Source organism: Rhinolophus hipposideros, assembly GCF_964194185.1.
Source record: "Rhinolophus hipposideros genome assembly, chromosome: 8".
NCBI lineage: Eukaryota > Metazoa > Chordata > Mammalia > Chiroptera > Rhinolophidae > Rhinolophus > Rhinolophus hipposideros.
Window position 1 is genome coordinate 3,299,209 of NC_138054.1, and position 21,529 is coordinate 3,320,737.

At 41.5% G+C, this 21,529-nt stretch overlaps 1 protein-coding gene across 1 annotated transcript in view; it reads right to left on the minus strand.

Annotated features, from left to right (window-relative positions):
- GMDS (GDP-mannose 4,6-dehydratase) overlaps nt 1-15,456 on the minus strand; it is a 667,570-nt gene extending 652,114 nt beyond the window's left edge. The window contains exon 1 of the mRNA XM_081055077.1: nt 15,099-15,456. Within this exon, the coding sequence (XP_080911203.1) occupies nt 15,099-15,200 (102 nt within the window). The 5' untranslated portion in view covers nt 15,201-15,456. The remainder of the gene's footprint in view (nt 1-15,098) is intronic.
- Nucleotides 15,457-21,529: the final 6,073 nt, after the last annotated feature.

A 21,529-nucleotide genomic window follows, 5' to 3' on the forward strand; every position in this document is an offset into this window, starting at 1 on the left:
AGGGGCGGTCTGAATCCTGTCCTGGACACTGGAGAAAGCAAAGGACCCTCTAGGATTGTGAAGCTCCCACTTCCGGAGTGTCACTGCGCAGGGCAGCTTTAAACTAACTGTCACAGCACTCATGGTAGGTTCAGTACTTCCCAACCAGGTAGGAGTGGTGGAGCCACGCAGAAATTTGCCAGTGGCCCCCAGTAAGTACTGAAGTCAGGATTCAAACCCATGTTTATCTGGCTCTCCTCTTCCTTTAACAAGATACCTCTCAATTCCAAAGCCAGGATTACAATACCAGAAATGGATACTGTGCCAAAATCATCCCTGATGAAAATACAGAGAGTGCCAAAAAAATGGATACAAATTTTAAGAAAGGAAAACTGTATTAAAACTGTAGTACTCAATATATACCGAAACTGTAGTACTCAATATATACAGATAGAAAAAGATGAATACAAGTCACATTTGACTTCTGCAATGACAAGAGGTGCTCAAAGTGGTTCTCATCAGCGTCCAGACACTTCTGATTACAGCGAACTACTGCTTGAGCAACGTTGACCAAAGTGTCCACTTGTATACATTTTTTGGCACCCCTGGGTATTTGCATATTAACACAATCTGATTGCAACTACGAAATAGAAAATAAAAGCTGTCAAATTAGAGATAAAATAAACTTTCAAAGCAGACTCAGCTGTTCTACCTGAGTCAGACAAAACTGTACCCACCCAGTCAGTCCTACCTGTGCCGCTCAACCTGGGAAACCTCAGGGCCCATCCTGTCCCAGCCCCAAGGAGCACCCTCTGCAGCACGTTCCTACAGCCGTCATTGGAAGAGGGCCTACTAAATTCTAGTTTCCATTATACATGCTGCAAACTTTACCCCAGGAAAGCAAAAGGAAAAATCAGATGTCTTTACATATGTCTTCACATTTATTTCCTGAAATGTACATTTAAAGAGAAGAAAAAACCAAAGTCCATAAAGGTTAAGTGATCTGCATTGCTCAAAGAGCTAAGTAGTAATTTCAGGGCCCAACGCAAAGCCCTCCGCAAACCACTGTGCCCTACATAGAGGATCTTCTAAGATTTCCAGTTGGACTCCTATTCATTTGCCTGGTCTTGATAAAAGAATTCCTTTTAATATAATCTGTTGTTTTTAGCAATTAAAATCAAAATTCCCATAACACTCTGGCAATAATATAAACTTTTGACTATGCTTAAATAGTTTAAAATCTGTACGTTCAAACATCAGTCAAGATAAAAATACAATTTAATGGAAAGAAAATACTCTATAATTTAAAATTATTCAGAACTTCCTAAATTACTCAAAATAGCAACACGTAAGAAGGGGTTAAATGAAAACAACACTACAGTCCACGAAAAAGCTTAAACAAAAAACAACAATAGAAGCAGTTCAATTTTGTTCCAACTCATGTTTCCTTTTCATGGTTTATATTTAAATATAGGAAAGCAAAAACTCTCTGAAAAATCCATTATGTATTATCATGTTCCCTCAAAAACAACCCCCCAAATCTTCCCATTTACCCCTGAGAAAGTCACTCAATACTTTTTCCCCCATATACCCAGGGTTGACCAACCTCATAAAACCAAGTCAAAACCACCTACAAGCTCCCCAAAACTTGATTTCAGTTTCAGGTACCCAAGTTAAAGTTGAACCAGCACAACAATAATTTGAATATTCTTTCCAAGCATACTTAGAAACTAGGGACAGCTGCAAAAACAGAGCTGTAAGGGTTACCTGGGGATCTTGATTCTATTAGCTTATGCTGGTATTCTTTGTGAGGTAGGAAAATTGGCTAAGGAGTCTGCCCAGCAAGCCAAAGGAGGTGGCAAAAATGAAATCTCAACCAACCAACTAATACTTAGCGAGCACCTTTTATGGTGCTCAATATCAAATATATACCAAAGAGAACTGAAAACAGGTGTTCAAACATATACTTGTACAGGAATGTTCACTGTAGTATTATTCACATAAGCCAAAAGATGAAAATAATCCAAATATCCTAGAAGAGATGACTGGATAAACAAAATATGGTATACATCCATACAATGGAATGTTATTCAGCCTTAAACAGGAAGTTCTGATAACATGCGACAACATGGTTGAACCTTTAAAACAATATGCTAAGTCAAAGAAGCCAGATACAAAAGATGCATGATCCATTTATATACAATATCCAGAATAGGGAAATCCACAGAGACAGAATGCAGGGCTGGGGAAAGGGAGAAAGAGAGAGTGATCAGTTAATGGGTACAGGGTTTCCTTCTGGGGTGATAAAAATCTTCTGGAACCAGATAGTGGTAACAGCTGCACAACATTATAAATGCACAAATATCACTAGCGGTAGATTTTATGATGTATTTTACCACCAGAAACAAATACCTCAGATTCATGCTATTACTCTGTACTCTGTGCTCTCTCTCCCTCATTAGCGCTTCCAATCCTAAAAGGTACATTTTTTCTCCATCTCACCCTCATTCTTTCTGTCTCCATATTCTCCCATTCGGAGATACCTACATCCACAGCAATTCAACTGTCTGTCTGAGCAGCAAAGGTTGGCAAAACTTTTTCAGTGAAGAGGCAGATAAAAGCATATTAGGCTTAGCAAGCTGCACAATCTCTGCTGCAGCTACATATTCAACTCTGTGTGGAAGCAGCCCAGACAATAAGTAAAGAAATAGGTGTGGCTGTGTTCCAATAAAACTTTTATTTTCAAAAACAAGCAGTAGCTGCACTTTGCCAACAGGCTGAAGTTTGTCGGCCCTTGCTGTACAGTATGATATATTGCACACCTACATCCCCAGTACTTTTTTGATGCAGTAAATATTTCATCCAGGACTTTTACAAAGCAGAGATTAACTCCAGATATCATTTACTAAGTATTTACAAAGAGCCCAACATGTTCCTGGCACTGCCCTACAGACACAGCAGTAAAACAGTCCCTGTCCTTGGGACACACTAACTGAATGTCACTGGCATTGAGCACAGACAAACCCACTTCTCCCTGGTCCCCCTGAGCCAACAACCCAATCAGCAGCTAAGTCCTTTGAGCCTCCTCTCACAATCTTTCTGTTTCCTTCCGTCTGCTGCATGATGGACTCTTTATTATGTGCTCTGTAATATTTCTTGAGTGAATGGATAACTCTCTCTTTAGTTCAGATTCTTATCTCCCACACCTGCACTTAGGAAATAAGTGGCCTTTTTTCCTGTAGCTACCCTTCAAACTGTTTTGTCTACCACCCCTCCCCAATTAATATCCTAAAATGAAACTTCTGTCATACTTCTTTATTCAAAAACCTTTTGATGGCTTCTTACTACTTATTTGATGAAGCTTAGCGCCAGTCTAAGCCCCAAGGCTCACCCTAATCTGGCCCGTGGAATCCTGGTCACCCATCCTCCACTAGTTTCACATGACCTCTTCATTTCAGTCACATCATCTTATCAGCATCCCCGGAACGAGCTTTGTGTCTTCCTCCCCACACCTTCGGTCATGCCTCTCTGCCCAAAAAAGTCTCTGTCATCTCAAAGTCCTGCCATCTGCAGAGCACGATTCTGAAGCACCTGCCTCCTCAGTGAGTTTTTCCTCTGTCTCACCACCCAAAGTCCGGGCTCCTGGGTGACCACATACATATTTATACTGCTTATATGGCTTTTACACGATCCTGTCTTACAGCTGTTTCTGCATACGCTGTGGCGATATGTTAGTTCTCCTTGTATTAGTTAGCTCCTACTGCATAACAATATTACCACAAACTCAGCAGCTTAAAACCCCAGTACTTAGTAGTTCACACTTCCTATGGGTCTGGAGCCCACCCTGCTCAGCTGGTATTGTCACACAGCAGCATGCCAGTCTGTCCCTAAAAAGAAAGAAGAGTCTGCGTGACTATTCCTTTCCGGGACATTGCTTCACCTTTACACCATCTCTTTGTTTGGCCCCAAAGGATGGCTGGCTTGCCAATGACGGGTAAAGATTCCTCAAGGAAGGAACGACCTAAGACAGGCACAGTCACGTGAGCACCACCAGGAGAATTCATGGGGTTGCTAGACGTGGGCATAGACCCCCACCTTCCCCCGTCTAAGGAGAGCTTCTGCCTCTGTGGCTGTATTCCTTCCTACAACCTGCTTGGGAAGTGATAACATCAATTCTCCATCTCAGTAACTTTTCAACATAAGGGTTTTGTCCCCTGGGGAGGTACAAACAAATTATTTATACATCATGAGACTTTTGACAGGCAAGGGTGATCGGTTTGAACCAGTTTTCTGGTGGTGTATGGGACTCACAGACCGTAGTAAAAACAATGCAACTTCCTTGTATGTGCGTCAATAAAAGCCACAAAGTGGCCCGATTCGGGGCTCTCAGTCCTTTGAGGCTGTGAGACTCTTGGCCCCTGTTTCAAAACTTTCTTGATTTCTGTTTCTTTCTTAACCCTTTGGCACCCCTTCTCGTTCTCTCACTGCCCATGTTGCGCTGGACGCGACAATCTGGGTCCTCTGCAAGGCTACAGGCTAGCTGTCGGTCTCGTGGAAAGCCCGAGCGATCTGCGGGTCCGCTTCGCTTGCTGGCAGAATTCAGAATTATCTCTGGGTCCCTGAACATTAGTTTTCCTTCCCTATCTACTGTAAGCCCCCCAAGTCCAGATGCCATGGCTCACACTATGTATTTTAAGTGCTGGAAATACTACAGTGAACATAACATTTAAAAATATATGCTTAATGGTTCAAATATATGGTTCAAATTAATGCTTAATATTCTAGTACAAAATAAAGTGACCTGATTTTTATACTCTTAAGTCTCTGGCCACAATACAATCATCACTGCATCATGACACTTCAGTCAATGACAGACCACATACACTACAGTGGTCCCCTAAGATTATAACGGAGCTGAAAAATTCCTATCGCATAGTGACACTGCAGCCATCATAACATCATAATGCGATGCATTCCTCATGTGTTTGTGGTGACGCTGGTGTAAGCAGAACTACCGCACTGCGAGTTGTTTAAAAGTGTAGCACATACAATTACGTACAGCACATACTACCTGACAATAATGAACCACTATGTGACTGGTTTATGTATTTACTATACTATACCTTTTATTGTTATTTTACAGTGTACTCTTTCCGCTTATAAAAAAGTTGGCTGTAAAGCAGTATATACTGTTAACACTGGCAGCAGCCTCATACATCTCTTGATTGCACATTTTTCCTGTGCTTGATTTCATCTTGCGTCATGTTGTACGGTAACGTGCCGTACAGGTTAATGGCCCAGGAGCAGCAGGCTACCCCACTGAGCCCAGGTGTGTAGTGGGCAGGGTCATCTAGGTCTGTGTGACAGTCCCCTCTGATGCTCGCACATCCCCTCAATCACCTACCAAGGCATTTCTTAGAACGTATCCCCCTCATTATCACCACATGACTGTATGAGCTCAAAAATTAGTTACCAAATTCTAAAATAAATATTAATCCCCTGGCTGACACTAACTCAGAATTAGGGACTGGGAATGTTCTGTTCAATTCAAATTTGATCAGCAGAAAAGAAACATTTGACCTGCCCCCACATTATGTCATCACAAGATGAGAAGTCACCAAATGCTTCTTCACTTGGGCTATGATTCCCTTGTGCAGACATAAATATAGCCGATCAAGGAACTGGCAGGGTCTCCAACTGGAATAAATGTGAAAGGCTGGAAATACCACACAGCTCTTAAGACAGAACAATGAGAATGAAATTAGTAACATCTTGTCAAAAAAAGAATAAAGTAGCATATAGGAGGTCCTTAGGTAGCTCAGCTTCCTACAAACAGGCCTCACAATTAACCCTTTTAACACAAGGGCATACGTCACCCGAAATGTCTAAGGTAAGCAATGCTCAGTAAGCCTGTTGAATTCGTATTATTTTAGAGCATTCTTACGTAAGGGGTGCTCTTATGATTCAGTGACTCATTTATCGTTACCGTAGCACTGAACATGCTATAAAACGGCTGGCCCCCCACTAGACTGTCAGCTCCTTGAAGACAGAATCATGTCTGTCTTGCTGGTGGCTATATCCCCAGCACCTAGCTCAGCACAGAATAAATCTCGGCAAATAGTTACTAAATAAATAAAACCTCAACTATTAAACACTAAGCTCAAAACATAGATGCTTATATTTTTAATACTTCAATCAAAAAAATAAACAACAGGAATTTAAAACTCCTTCCTCAGCAAAAAAATCCTTTCATTCGGTATAACTTACAAGAGCAGACAGCTCAGATTTTTCACTTTAACTTTACAAATTCTGGCAAAATACAACTTATATTTGAATTTCTTCTTCGTTTACACACTTCACTATAAATTTACTAACTTAATAGTTCACTGATTTCATTTTTTTAATCTTCCTATTGTCCATAACTTTAAAACTGATATTAAATGACTACACTGCTTAAATGTAAGATTTTTTTTTGCACATTATCATTTATAATTTGGTATTCAATCCTAACGTCATTGCCCTTTACATTCTGACCAGACTTAGAGATCATCTTCTCCTTATGGATTAAGAAACAGACTCAGAAAAAATTAAGGCTATACAATTAATTGGTGTTAAAACCCAGCCTCTGATTCTTAGTGCCATGCCCTTTTCTCAGTTAATCAATTAATAACATGTAATATAACGACATTTTTAAAAAAATGCCTCCACCACACAACTTTGTCTTTGATCAAAGTAGGACAGTATTTAAGACACCTTTCTCATTTCCAGTTATGCCAAACCTTTCATCCCAGGACCGTAAATCCCACTGAGGAAGATTCAGAGGGAAGTCCACTGCCAGCAATCCTCTTACATGAGAAGATGAGACAGGCCCCAGATCTGCTTTGCACATCAGCCTGTCAGACTCACAAGATGTCCAATCTGTTGGCCTTCCAGTACTTTTGTAACCTTGGGGTTGATTCCAAATACTGTGGAACTCTCTGCCCCTTGTGTAAAGCAAGGCTAATATTAATACCTTCCACATTCAACTTCCATTCCTAAAATTCACGAAATCTTTCACTATCTTGTTAATCCTGTGAGGTCCATTCTAGTAGTTGGGCAAAGTCCCCTTATGTGCAAGGCTTATTTCTATTTGGTAGGAATTATTCTTCCAACCTGTCAGCAAGGTAAACAACCTGCCTGAAGCCATGCAGCTCCTAAGTAGTAACCAAGCAATAATGCCAAATTGGTCTAGTAATCCAACAAATTCTCCTCTGCTCGCGAAGACAGTCTTAGTTAGCCTCCAGGGAGTTTGCAAAATTAATCATCACCAAGGGCCCTCCAAAGAATTAACTAAAGATATGGCCCAAATGACACAAAAAATAAAACAATGCAGTGATTAATACATGCTTATTTCACTACTTTAATACACTTTTCCACAACTGTAAAAACAAAACAAAAACTCTTGAATATGCTTTGTTTTTCAAATTTTATATACAATGTATTTACCTCTACTTAGAATTTATTTGTTGATATTAATTACAAATTAATAGAAAATAAAGTTACTGGGATTTACATTTCAAATCTGACTTGACAAACTCAAGAGACCGTTAGGCAATATACTTAACCTCTGTGTTCCTTGAGGATAGTAATAAAACCACCTCAGAGAAGTGCTCTGTTAAGTTACTAAATGCAAAACCCTTTGAACAGTGCCTGGCATAAAGTGAATGCTCAAAACGTGGTAATTACTGTAATCTATCATAACCATCACCTAGAATATCAACGTTCAGGAAGTTCCCGGAACATGGTGTCACAAGCACATCAATGTCCTAAGGATGGGCATTGTTCTGTTTTGTTCCCCACTCTTTCCCCAGTGCCTGACACATAGCTGACACTCAAACATTTGTTGAATGGATTAATTATAATTACTAGCACTTCTATTACTAATTAGAGAATGACTTGCACCAAAATGTGCTTGCCTCTGGGAGAAAAGATTAATCAAGGATGGGGGGAAAAACTGCGAGCTGGAAAATTAGGAGAGGTATGAAATGAAGAATTGCTGGTCCAAATGCAATGCTTACTGCAAGAGAGAGGGGAGGCTACTCTCCAGTCAAGGAAGCATCTCCTCAGATTCAACTAACCCACCAGAAGAAAAGTCAAGTGAAGTGTTTGCTAAGAGCAATTTGCAAGGCCAAAAGATTTTAAGGCATAGACAGCCTTTTTTGTTCATAACAGGGGTAGAAGAACCTAGAAGAGGGGACTCCCACAAAAAATCTAACCTGGGCCATGATAGCAAGAACAAACCCCACTCTACAGAGAGGAAAGCAGCAAAGAGAGAGGAAGTAATGTATCTACGGGCACAGCTAGAGGACTGGGAGCTGTAACTCTCAGAGCAGTGTGCAGGGAAGAGAAGGTCCTTGAGAACAATTTGTAGCGGCCACAAAATCAAGAGTCTCAACCTTTCCCCTGCCTCTCTCCACCAGCTAAAAACTGGGACTACCATGTGTTCATCAGGGCTCCTGGGCAAGCCCTCCAGTCACAAGTTTCATTCAGACAACTCATCACCCAAGCGACAGCCCCTGAACCCACCAGCTTCTGAGAATCCCATGAATTGTCTACCGACAGTCGACCCTCCACTGGAAGAGGCAGTGATTTGGAGGCAGAGAAAAGCCTTTTACTCTAACCACTTTCTTACTGTAAAAATCCTCAGAGAACTGAGAAGAACGCCGGGGAAAGAGCCACCAGCAGTCTTCAACAGGCCGCAGGAAATACAGCCTCCAACTCTCTTACCATCCTATTGCAGACCTCTGACACACAAGCTAATAACATTAACGTCACCTAATGTGCACGGTGAAACACTAGTGAAAATATATAGCACCCTTTAAAAGCAACCTATTTCTCCACAGCAGTGAACTTCTACAGCTTGTCGACAAACTGGCCAACAGTGCTAGTTGTTGGAGAGAGAAGATCCTACGAAAAAATTAGCACAGAAAGGGTTCTTAGGCAAGTCTGAAGTTCTCCAAGTCTCGGTCTCCTTGTCTGAATAAGTATAAATACGCACCACATGGGGTTAAGTGAAATAATTTATGTAAGGTGCTTGGCACATTGCCTGGCACACAGAAAGCATTCTATCAATATCAGTAAATTTATTTCTGTACCTTCCACCCAAATAACTATCTACCAGGTATCCTGGTTCAAAGCAAACATCTTACCTCACTCCTTAAGCCTGATTCTTTCCATGGAATCGCAGCCAAATAACTCTGGTTTAGTTCTAGCTTTAGTTTAACAAAAGTTCAGGAAAGACTGCTTTAAAAGGATAGGCAAGCTGAGAACTCTACACCTCAAAGAAAGCCATTCAGGATCAAAAGACATTTAGTTCACCTGAGAAATCAAGTCAGTAACTAATAAAAATTCACCCTCAATTTCAGCCGTGGAGTCCTGAAGCCAAACATGGAGATACGCAGCACTAAGGTTTCCCACATCACGAGTGGGCAAGGCAACAGTGAGCCACCAGCTGGGGACAGTATGTGGCCTTGAGTGAACAGCGCATGTCCCAAGTCTCTAAAGAATGTGTTACCTAAAGTTAAGCCCTTTCTTTAGTCCCTATAATCTTACTAATTTTGTTTTGTAGATCAAACACTAAAGATTCCTATTTAATTACCCCATACCTCTCTGTCTTTTGAACTACAAATATTTTGTTAAAGTAAGATGTTAAATTTTATATGAAGTTAAAGTTACCTTTTCCTTAAGTATTGGATTAGATTTGATTACTTATTCAGATGTATACTTATTAGTATTAAACTTTATACAACCCTATAATATACATTTTACTACTACAGAGAGTCTTCTATTCCAATTTTTCTGGCTCAAAGCAATGTCTCTTTCTTGTTAATGAAGGACAGTGTTGATCAGTACAAAGGCAATGAAAAGACAAGAACATGGGGGTCTAAACCTAACTCTAGCACTAACCTCTTGTGTGACTCCTTAGAGAATCACCCTTTCTCAGTTTCCTTTCCTCCTCTACATAATGATGGTGATTTAACTTCACTTCTCAAATCACAACATGTATGCCGAGAGTTTTGTTTTGTTATTTAATTTAATGGTTAATATAAACACAAAACAGTCGGAAATCTATCACACAGAACTGGACATGTTATTTTTTTCCCCTTAAATGAATATATTCCAAGTGCTTTAAATCTGAAATTATAACAAATTATTTTGTCTCCTAAACTGCACTTGTCTGTCAGGTATTTACTATCCAATTCTCCCCAGTACCCTGACAATGTCTTGCTACTACCCAACCAACAAGTAATGTATCATAACATTTTATTCCCATTTATACAGACTTTTACAATTTCCAGGCAAGTTTCCTGCAAGACAATAAACATCAGTAACTAAAGATGAATGTAATTATCAAATATTTTGAATACTTAACCTGTACCAGTTATACTAGATGTAAGAGATTAGTGATTAAGACACTTTTTCATTTCCTCAGTACAATCCTGAAAAAGACACAGCACTTGGGCCATCACTCCCATCCCTCCCCCAGGCAGACATCACTGATTATGGACCTCCCCCTCGAACTGCTACAGTCTTGGTTCCAAGATTCCATGGAGCCATTACCAATCAAATGGGCTTGTTTTACTAGACCTCATCACGTGTCACTAAATCTCCATCTACACAAGTGATGATTCTGATACCTCTATTGGAATATAGAAATTTGCAGGAAACTGAATATGCATTAGGAAGTAAAACCAAAAGAGGTCATGTCCCTGTTATCTTTTATAATTCAAATGAAACATTATTTAAAGGGATTAAGGAAAATTGTGGGGGAAAATAGTACTTCCTGCCAATTCTCAATTACCATTTTCTAACATCCTAAATTAATTCTTAAATGAATGAAGCCTGAGAACCACCTGAGTCTAGGGAATCCGGTTATCCATTTTATAAATGTTCCCTTTAAAGGCCAGGATTGTTGTTATAGCAGTTAGAATAAGCTCAAAAGAAACTAATGAAATTAGTGAAAGAAAAAAAAAGCCTATAAAACCAAAATGCTGAAACAAAGTAAGATGGCTTAAACTATCTAACCTTGATAACTCAAAGGCCATCTTTTTCATGTATGCAAGACTTACCAAAAGTTTATTGTCTTCCAACTGCAGGCAAGTTAACTCCTCTTGTCCATGACTAACTACTCAACTATTTAAAGAGAAATCCTTTGTCATCCATGCCTCAAGGTGGAGAACTTCAGAACCTTGAATCAGCACTGGCTTAAATGTTTGACCAGACCTAAACCACTTCCTAAGGAAAATCTAGGCCTACCTGCAGGTGTGGGAAGGACCTCACCATATCCAATTCTTTCATATTTAAAACACGAGTATTAACCTTACTATCAAACACACCTGACAAAGAAATCTCCAATTCCAATTTGCCTGTTCTCCTGGCAGAGACCAGCTTGAAATAACAGATATTAAAAAGGGGAAAATCCACAAACACGAACTGTTCAATTCTCTGAAGTTTCCACCAACCAAAAAGTGTGCTTTTGCCATCCATTAGGGAGTAATAAGAGAGTGTCATAGGAAGATAACTCTGCTTCTTTAAAAAACAATTATGGAACATACTGCGCACCATGTTATTCTGAATCTGTTGTTTAAAAGTTATTCCTCTGAGAGTTTAGTCGTCATAAAATGCTTCACTCGCCAATCCACTTTGTCTTGACTATCAGGAAGCTCAAAGCTGAACTGTATGCCCCCGACAGCAGCGATCCGCAGCTCAGGGCTTCGGTATCTTACCTCCATCTCTCCAATGCCTTCACTGCAGACTCCTGTTCTCTCTGTGATGGCCTAGAGATGTGTTTTTTATTGAAGCCACCTCAGAATTCTTTTGGAAATGAGGGTGTAAATAATTTAATAAATTAGTTTTCTTCATTCTTACTATTTATTTTTGTTCCCGGCATCGCCGAGAACTCTCCCTTCTCTGTGCTCCTGTGCACGCTGCTCACCCAGGACACGGCCCCCACCAGTTACAGCATTCAGTGACTCTCCCAGAGCCTGTGGCTGAATGACCACTCATTTGGCCCCTACCATACTTTTCCAATTCTAATGTTTTCACGTGCATTGTCTCATGCTCCTCAAAGACTGTGAGATCCTAATGGGCAGACAGTACATCTTTATATTCCCAGAAGCATCAAGACAAGCCTTGCCCACTGCAGACACATAGTGAAGACATGTTCTCTTAATGGGAAGAGTAAGTCAGCATTTTCGAAAGCCCACTGGGTGAAATCATGTTGCAGGTAACAGGCTGAAAAGGAGGTTTCCATCTTAAAGCAGTTTACAAACCAAACTAAGATATATTATCTATGCAGCCAACAGGAATTGCATATATGTACATACAAAGAAAGTTCCTGGAATGGCTGCATTTGGCAGGATTAGTCAGAGTATGAAGAGGCTTTCAAGTTGAGTTAAAAGGAATACGACTTGTGAGGACATTCAGTCACAAAATAATGACTCCGATGACAAAAAAGGTGCAAGTATTCAAAGAATATTTCCACAGGTGTCGTAAAGAACTACAAACATCATTACACAATGGAGGTGAACTTTGGGGACGCCTGGCAGAGGTGCCTAGGGGCAACAATGCAAACCCAGAGCCTGGTTTTCTAAGGTGAAAACTTTGGAAAATGATACACAACTCCTGTGTCAAGAAGGAGGGAGAAAGCTACAATATGACGGTAAATACTAGAGATGCACTCATTCTCAAGTGGGAATTTGAGAATGACCCATTTAGGAACCCATCTTGGCACAACTGCCATGCTAGCGCTAGGGCCAGAGCAGTAGTTTCTACCTCACCTTCTTGAATCTGAGATCTCTTCTTGGAGTACAACAATCTCAATCTCTGTCCCTCCTTCTCCCTTCACCACCACCAAACCCCACCCCTACCCTCACCCCACCCCACCCCCCGCCAAACATGCACAGAGCTGTAATTTAAAGTGTGTAGCTTACCACAGGGGCAGTACAACAAAATGGCTTAGAGCAACTCCTCAGTTCAAATCTCAGCTCTGACACTCATTAGGTGTGCACTCTCAGGGAACATATTTAACCTTACTTAGCCAGATATAAGATGGGAATAAAACCTGTACCTGCCCTGGAAGTAGAGATACGTAAAATGTTTAGCAGAATGAGTAGCTCAGTAAGCTCTCACCCAATGTTATTTTTTAACGAACAATAAGGTATGGATTTTCAGACCCTCGTACTAAGCTCCTTGAGACCCATGTTGGGAGTCACTGTCCTAGAAGGTAAATGCAAAGCATAGCAGAGCAGTAAGTTCCAACGGCAAGGATTCATGTGGCAGCTCGAGTTCAGCACTGTGCCAGGGGCTACAGAAGCCAATACAACACCCCAAAAGTAAGGGGGTGATGCAGAGGGTGGATGTTGGAAGGAAGTGGGAAACATTGGTTCAGAGGCTAAACAGAGACTAAAACGCAAGCAGGAGTTTTAAAGTTGGAAATGATATGGGGAGCCAAGAACATCTGGTCAGGGAGCAGCATGCTGAACATGTGCTTAGGAAGACTACCTTCCCCCTCCCCCACCCCACCACCTACAGGACAAAATGAGGGGAGAGGGCGTGGCACAGCCCTCACCACTCAGTACCAACCAAATGACTGCACTCAAAGCTCTAAATACGTAATACTGCTGGTCACTTAAGTTGGTATAAGCCATACAGTTACATTAACAATTTAATGAATTTCTTCATGATACTAAGAAAAAACTTTACCATCAAGATCTCATGGAAGCTTAGTAAACACTGAGCTTCAGATCCAGTCTAAGAAATTGGAAAAAGGGAACCATCTGCAGAGGAGTCCTCAGCATTAGAAAAGGATAGACAGTATGTAGGCCCTTGACTGAAGTTAAGGGTTGTCTTCCTCACCCTTAGATCCTCAATCTAACTACCTCTATCATTTTTCAAACACTTGTTTATTGTAATTACCTTAAACAAACTAAGATGCATGAAGAACCAAAAATTAATCAGGTATGCAGTAGTTAAGGTTGTCTAATCTTTTTTGGCTTTATATCTGGCCAATCTCAACTTATTTTCTAATGCTAGAAAGCTTTTGAGAACAGAGTTTGAATCCTAACTGGACACTTCCTAGTTGTTTCACTTCAGGCAAATCAAACTCCCATGCTACAGTTTCCACATCTATAAAGAGGGAATACCCCCTCAAAAAGGAGTTGTAAGAACTAAATGAGTTAGCATTAGTCAGGTGACTGAAACATAATAAGCAGAATATGTGTTATCTATTATTATCATCTTTATTTCAGAGTAACATTGGCCACCACCAGATCTCCAGGGGTACAGATATCACATTTTTTCAACAAAAATACGTGGGCAAAATTATTTGATTGCCACTGAATCGAAAACAGCACAGCTTGATAACACCTCTAAGAGATGACCATCACAAACCAGCCATGCTTTCAGGACCTCACTCAAGGAACTCATTTCTCTAGAACTGGAACCCTAGCATGTGTGAACATGAATTTCAGAAGTTCATGAAATTAAGAAAAAGTTTTTGTAAGGTATGCTTTAAAAAAAAAAGAAGAAAAAGCATTTCCTGGTGTGTGACCATAGCACTACTTTGTTATTTTCTCTTCTCTACCTGGAAATCTGGCGAGGTGGAACGAAAAGAGCACGGAACTCCATTCCTTGCCTCCCAAACATTAGCAGGTAAAGCGGCCCTATGCTGAAATAAAGGAAGGTGACTCCACACACACATTCACGGGTAAACGGCCCCTCCGCTCCCGACACTGGGCACTGGGATCCGCAAAGAACTAAATTCCGAGTGCACCCTAGAGGGCTTGGAAAAGCCAGGGCTCCAGTACCTGTGCGACATGTGAGAGGACGGTCTCGCTCAGCTATGAGGACCACATCCCATGCAGAATGCACGCTCCCACGCCCAGGGGAAGAGCAGAAACATGCAATGCACCGAGCACACTCTCCACCAGCTACATCGCCTCCGACCTCTCGGGCAACAGACACCTTCCGGGACGCCCAGAAGGCTGTTCCTGGAAACGCTGGCAGCACCGAGCGCGGCGCGACGCGCACACGTGCCCCGGCAGCGCCGGCGCGGGCTCGGGCCCCGCTTCCGCACTCACCTGGCCTGTGATGCCAGTGATGAGAGCCACCTTCCTGGCCTTACCCAGCTCGGCGTCCCCGGAGCCCCGGGCGCTGGGGAAGCGTGCCTGCGCGAGTGCCATGTCCCCGCGGGCGTGCGACGGAAGGCAGGGCGGAGCCGAGGCAGCAGCGCGGGAGGGACGTGGGGGTGTGCCCGCGCGCAAGCCGCCTCTCGCGGGCTACAGGGAAAGAGCGCACCGCGCGGCGGCCGCCACAATCTGACAGGGGCCGGGTGGGGGGGGCGGGGCGGGCCGAGGCGAACCCCGCGGGCGAGGGGTGGGGCTGCGCCCTGGCGGGCGCTGCGTACACGTCAGCCCGCGACGCTCCCGCGGCGCCTGCGACAGGCCCCGCCCCCCGCCGACGACGGGGCGGGGCGTCGGAGGCGCGGGCGGGGCTGCTGTGCTGTGCGGCCTCCGGCTGGGGCTCACGTGCAGCCTCCGAGAGGGAGTGATGTACCGGCGCTTCCCCCCTGGCCTGTCCCTTGGCAAGGCTAGAGCGTGGAGGGGCCGGGCCGGCGGCGGCCTGTGCTTCACCATCGTACCCTCCCCTGAAACCCTAGGTCCTCTCCTTGCCCCTTCTGAATCTCCCGGGAATCCTCATAGTTCCCGAGGATGCCTGCAGGAACCGTAGGCTCGCCTTTCCACTAGGAGAAAGCCCTGAATTCCAGATTTGTGCATCACGGGGCGTCGGTCAAAGGCTTTGATAAATAATGTCTGGAAACCTATTGTAGTGCTTTTTGAGGAGTCTGGTTTTATGTTCCTTGAAAGGCCCTAGCATGACAAGGCCCCTGAAGGGCATCGCAGCTGTGGGTCGTAAGGAACCTCACCTCTGGCCTGGCTTTCTGGCCCTTTTCACATTTCCCTGATGCTGGGAAGCAGGCACTAGGTTCCAAATAACTGGGCTTAAGGCCTTCCAGTTCAGAAAGTCTCTGGCCCCACCCATGCGCACAATAAGGAAATGTTGAAAAGACTGCCCGGGTCAATAAACCTCAAACAAAGCAACTCACACGCAAGGTGGGCTCCTAGTTTGGTGCCTATGAAATTTGCGTCCATGTGGTGACTGCACATTGGGCAGTGAAAGCAGCTGAGTGAGGTAACTCAGACACTGGGTGACAGCAGGTGTGTGTACCTAGGCAGTGGACTAGAATCCAGTGAGGAGACAGAAACTTCTCTGCCTCTGCTGCTCTGCTTACCTGTCTGTACATACTCCTCTCCCCTCAGCAGATCCCCTCAGAGCATCGCTTTAAATCACAAATTAACTAGGAGAGTGCCCAATCTAACGCCCAACATGTGTTCCAGATCTCAAAGCCCCAAATCAGAAAAGCTCACGATTAAATTAAAAACCTCTGTCCCCTAAGCCCCTCAAGAATACTCCTCAGATTTATAGATAGGTTTTCACACCTTGCCTTTGCTGTGTCCATTCTATACTGAGAATGACAGTAAGTGTTACAGGAAGTAGCAGAAGGCTGCCTCTGAGTGGTGAATGAAAAAGCCCTAATACAGAGGAGAGTAAACACTTTCATTTAGGGGAACTCACTATAAGCAAGAAATGTCTTTGAAATCTACTAGATGAATAATAACATGTTTTATTGAATATAAATATGCTTTGAATTAATTTGCAGATAAATTACACAACATTTTCCCTAAAATCACTGAAAAAAAATGGATATTCAGGGAGGACGTGCCAGTTTATCCTGCAGCTATGAGACTTCCTATCACACTACTGAACACTGGACATATTTGCCTGTCTTAGTAAGAAGTATGACAGTAGAAGACCCATAAAGAGAAAATCGATACTATTGTAGGGCCTGTAAATAAAATCATTACAAAACATTGAGGAAAATGGTAGTTCAGAGATATAGTGGAAGGTTGACAAATGAAGAATATTTCTGTAGAAAACTTCTCTGAAGAAAGGTGTAGGACAGCATACTGCTTTGCTAGGGCTGTCATAACAAAATACATACTGGGTGGCTTAAACAACAGAAATTTATTTTCTCACAGTTCTGGAGGCTGAGAGTCCAAGATCAGGGTTGGTTCCTTCTACCGCCTCTCTTTGTGTCTTATAGATGGCCATCTTCATATTCACATGGAATTCTCTAATGTGTCTGCGTCTAAATTTCCGCTTCTTACTATGTTTCCCCGAAAATAAGACCTAGCCGGACCATCAGCTGTAATGCATCTTTTGGAGCAAAAATTAATATCAGACCAGGTCTCATTTTACTATAACATAAGACCGAGTCTTATATAATATAACATGTATATCAGTAGTTTGTTCCTTTTTATTGTTGAGTAGTATTCCATTTTGTGGATGTACCATTCTTTGTTTAGCCATTCAGCCACTAAAAGATATCTGGGCTGTTTCCAGTTTGTGGCTGCTACAAATAAAGCTGCTATGAACATTCATATAAAGGTTTTTGTGTGAATACGGTTTTCATTTTGCTCAAGAGTACATTCACTCGGCCATATGGTAATTGCATGTTTAGTTTTCTAAAAAACTTCTAAACTGTTTTCTCACAAAGAGCTTGTAAACAGAATTTCTTTCACTAAATCCCTTTCTACTTGAAATGCCTACAGTGGTTTCTGTGTCCCACTCAAAATTCTGACTGACTCGGCATTACAGAAAAGACACGAACTCCAAACTTAGGGCTCTTAACCAAGGTTGAAAGACCAATGAAACGGTTATTTGTGTGTATGAGTATGATTGATAGAGAAGCATTGTAACGGAGAAAACATACAGGGGAGAAGTAGAGACCATTTTCTTTTTACTTTCCCTCCTTTTCAGGGTTAATACCGGTTTTCCAATTCAGGAAATAATCAGGAAAGAAGTAGTAAATTTTTAAATAAAATCTTATAAAACACAACTCTATTGGAGATGAGACCACTTAGATTCCTGCTTTTCCACTATGTTTCTCCCTGGAATTTAATGGAATTGTGTGAGTCTTCTTTCCAAAATTCATGGCAGAAGCAGCAGAATTTTAGAAACATAACTGGAAGTTGATGAGATAGTTCTGAAGATTGTAAGCACTCCCTGAAATTTGTCACCCCAACTTTGGACTATACCATTCTACTAATGAAATTACACTATGACAAATTTTTTAGACCACGGTTTTAGAAAAGGGGAAAAGTATTCAAAATAATTGAAGACATGTATTTCTCATATCTTCACTCTTACCGTTATCCATGTGAGAGCTCTCTGTCTTAAGACAAATGAGTATAAGAAGTATGAGTTCCAGGCCCTCTGTATACCTCTATGTCAAGTAGAGCATGTGTGCCTAAAGTCATGTTGCCTCTACCTCTTTTGTTTTTTAATTTTTAAATTTTTTAGTTATACTAATAAGTTTTTAGCTAGAAGAGCAAATTCATTGGGAAAATTTTCTACTCTGGTAAGCTTAATTCACAGAATCTCAGGGAGGAGAGCCTTGGGATCATTGCTGTACTGTCTAATTAGAATCTCCACTCAACATTGTTTTTCCATCAGGAGCATCAAACCCAGGTGATGGAGGGAAGTATGTGAAGCTTTAAATCTTCCTTTGCTCCTTTCTTCAGCATTCTCCTCTCTAGATTTGAGAATGTATACATGCTCATTCCTCTCTTTGCAATATTTCCTTAAGCCCTGCACAATAACAGGTGAATCCCCAGTAACAAACAAGTCTAGAGATAAAGTTAACACAATATACTTAAATTGGAATAGGCAATAAAACACCCTTGGCGGCCTGTGGAAATTTGCCAGTTCCTGGCTACTAGTCTGATTGATCCTTATACGTCAAAATTGTCTCAATGTTAAGATATAGGTCTCATATTTTTAATTCTAAGCACTCTAATTCCAGAGAAACTTTACCCATTTGTACTAACATGTTTAACATATTCAAGATTCTCTCATAAATGTTAAACTCCTCCAGACTGAGTCCATGCCAACTACTAATGGTTGCCAATCTTCCTTCTAGAACCTGTATGCTAGTAAGGGTCTTGGCTAGGGGGCTAATCTATATAGACAACAGAGGAACACTAAGATTGTAAAGGAAAGTACCACAAATCCTATGCATGAAAAAATCTGCTAGACCTCCAGAGAGAAACTGTAAAGAAAAGGTTAATACTGATGGATTTATTAAATGGCCCTTCCTTCACACCAAGAGGGATCTTCCTTCACACCAAGAGGGATCTTCCTTCAACCCCTAGAAGGGACGCCTTAAGGAACTTACTCTAGGATAGAAGGAGGGCTGGAGAGAATGTGGGCTGTATCCTGGACTGTGCCTGAATCATTAGTGAGAAGACTCATTTTTTTATAAGATTTTTATGAAAATATAGCTAACATACAATATTATATTGGTTTCAGGTGTACATCATAATTACTCAACGGTACCCACCTGATATTATACAAAGCTATTACAACATTATTGATTACTTTCCCTATGCAAAGAAGTGATCACCATGGTAAATCCAGCAACCATCTGACACTGTACCGCGCCATCACAATATTGTTGATCTTTCCCCCCTTTTAAAATTTTTCAATTGGAGTTTACATTCAATATTATTTGATATTAGTTTCAGCTGTATAGCTTAGTGGTTAGACATTTATATAAGAAATGACCCCCTGACTAGTGCCACCTGGCACTGCACAAAGTTATTCCCATAGTATTGATTATATTCCCTATACTTTACATCCCCATGACTATTTTGTAAGTGCCCATTTGTATTTCTTAATCCTTTTACCTTTTTCACCTTGTACCCAACATTCCTCCCATCTATCACCCCGATAGATCTGGTACCTGTCTGACACCATACCTAGTTATTGCAATATTATTGATTATATTCCTTATGCTATACCCTATATCCCCATGACTACTGTGTAACAACCAATTTGTACTTCTTAATCCCTTCCCCTTTCACCAACTTCCAACCCTCCTGCCATCTGGCAACCATCAAAATGTTCTCTGTATCTGTGTGTTTGTTTCTGTTTCATTTGTTTATTTTCTTCTTTAGATTTAGAGTGAAATCATGTGACATTTGTCTTTCACTGTCTGACTTAATTACACTCAGCATAGTATCCTCTAGGTCCATCGATGTTGTTGCAGATGGTAAAATTTCCTTCTTTTTTACGAGTAAAAAATAATATTCAAGTAATATTCAATTGTATACAAGTTCTGATAATTACATTTGTGAACTTGCCACCGTGCACTTACACTGGCAGCCCTGTACAAACAGCTCAGTAAGGTTTCATAACCTTGGTATATCAGTGTCTCACAGCTGTGTTCATGTTGACATGTGGTGGTGTCTTGCTGAGTGGTGTTCATTATTATTGTTGTGTGGTTTTGTGTGCCATTACAAGAATGTCTGAGTTTCAATTAGAGCAACAAATAAACATTAAATTTCTTGTTAAACTTGGCAAGAATGAAAGTGAAATCAGGGACATGTTAGTCCAAGTGTATGGGGATAATACCATGAAGAAAATGGCAGTGTACAAAGGATTAAACATTTTTCTGAGGGGAGAGAATGCATCACTGATGAAGAAAGGTATTGCAGCCAGTATTGAGTGGAACAAATGAAAACATCACAAAAATTTGTTGACTTGTGCGTCAAAATCGTCAGCTGACTGTGAGAAGCATAGCAGATCAAGTAAACATCAATAGAGAAACAGTTAGGAAAATCTTCACTGAAAATTTTGGCATGAGAAAGGTGTGTGCAAATATGGTCTCCAAGGGGCTGACCAATGAACAAAAGCAAAGGAGAGTCGAAGTATGCCAAGACCTTTTGGAGAGGTAAGACGATATTTTAGGCTGTGTTATCACTGGTGATGAAACATGGGTGTACCAATACAACCCTAAAACAAAGCATCAAAGTGCACAATGGAAGTCAGTCAATTCTCCACGACCAAAAAGTTCCATTGGTCAAAATCAAGAGTCAAAATGCTGCTGCTAACCTTTTTTGATATCAGAGGGATTATTCACCAACTGGACAAACAGTTAACCAAGTTTACTATTTGGAAGTGCTCAAAAGGCTGCATAAAAAAATTAGACGAAAATAACCTGAACTTTTCACCAACAATTCATGGCTCTTGCATCACGACAATGCACCAGCTCACACGGCACTGTCTGTAAGAGAGTTTTTAGCCAGTAAACAAATAACTGTATTGGAATACCCTCCCTACTCACTTGACTGGCCCCCAATGACGTCTTTCTTTACCCAAAGATAATGGAAATATTGAAAGGAAGACATTTGGATAACACTCAGGACATCAAGGGTAATATGATCACAGCTCTGATGGCCATTCCAGAAAAAGAGTTCCAAAATTGCTTTGAAAGGTGGACTAGGTGCTGGCATGGTACATAGCTTTCCAAGGGGAGTACTTCGAAGGTGACCATAGTGATATTCAGCAATGAGGTATGTAGCACTTTATCTAGGATGAGTTCACAAAT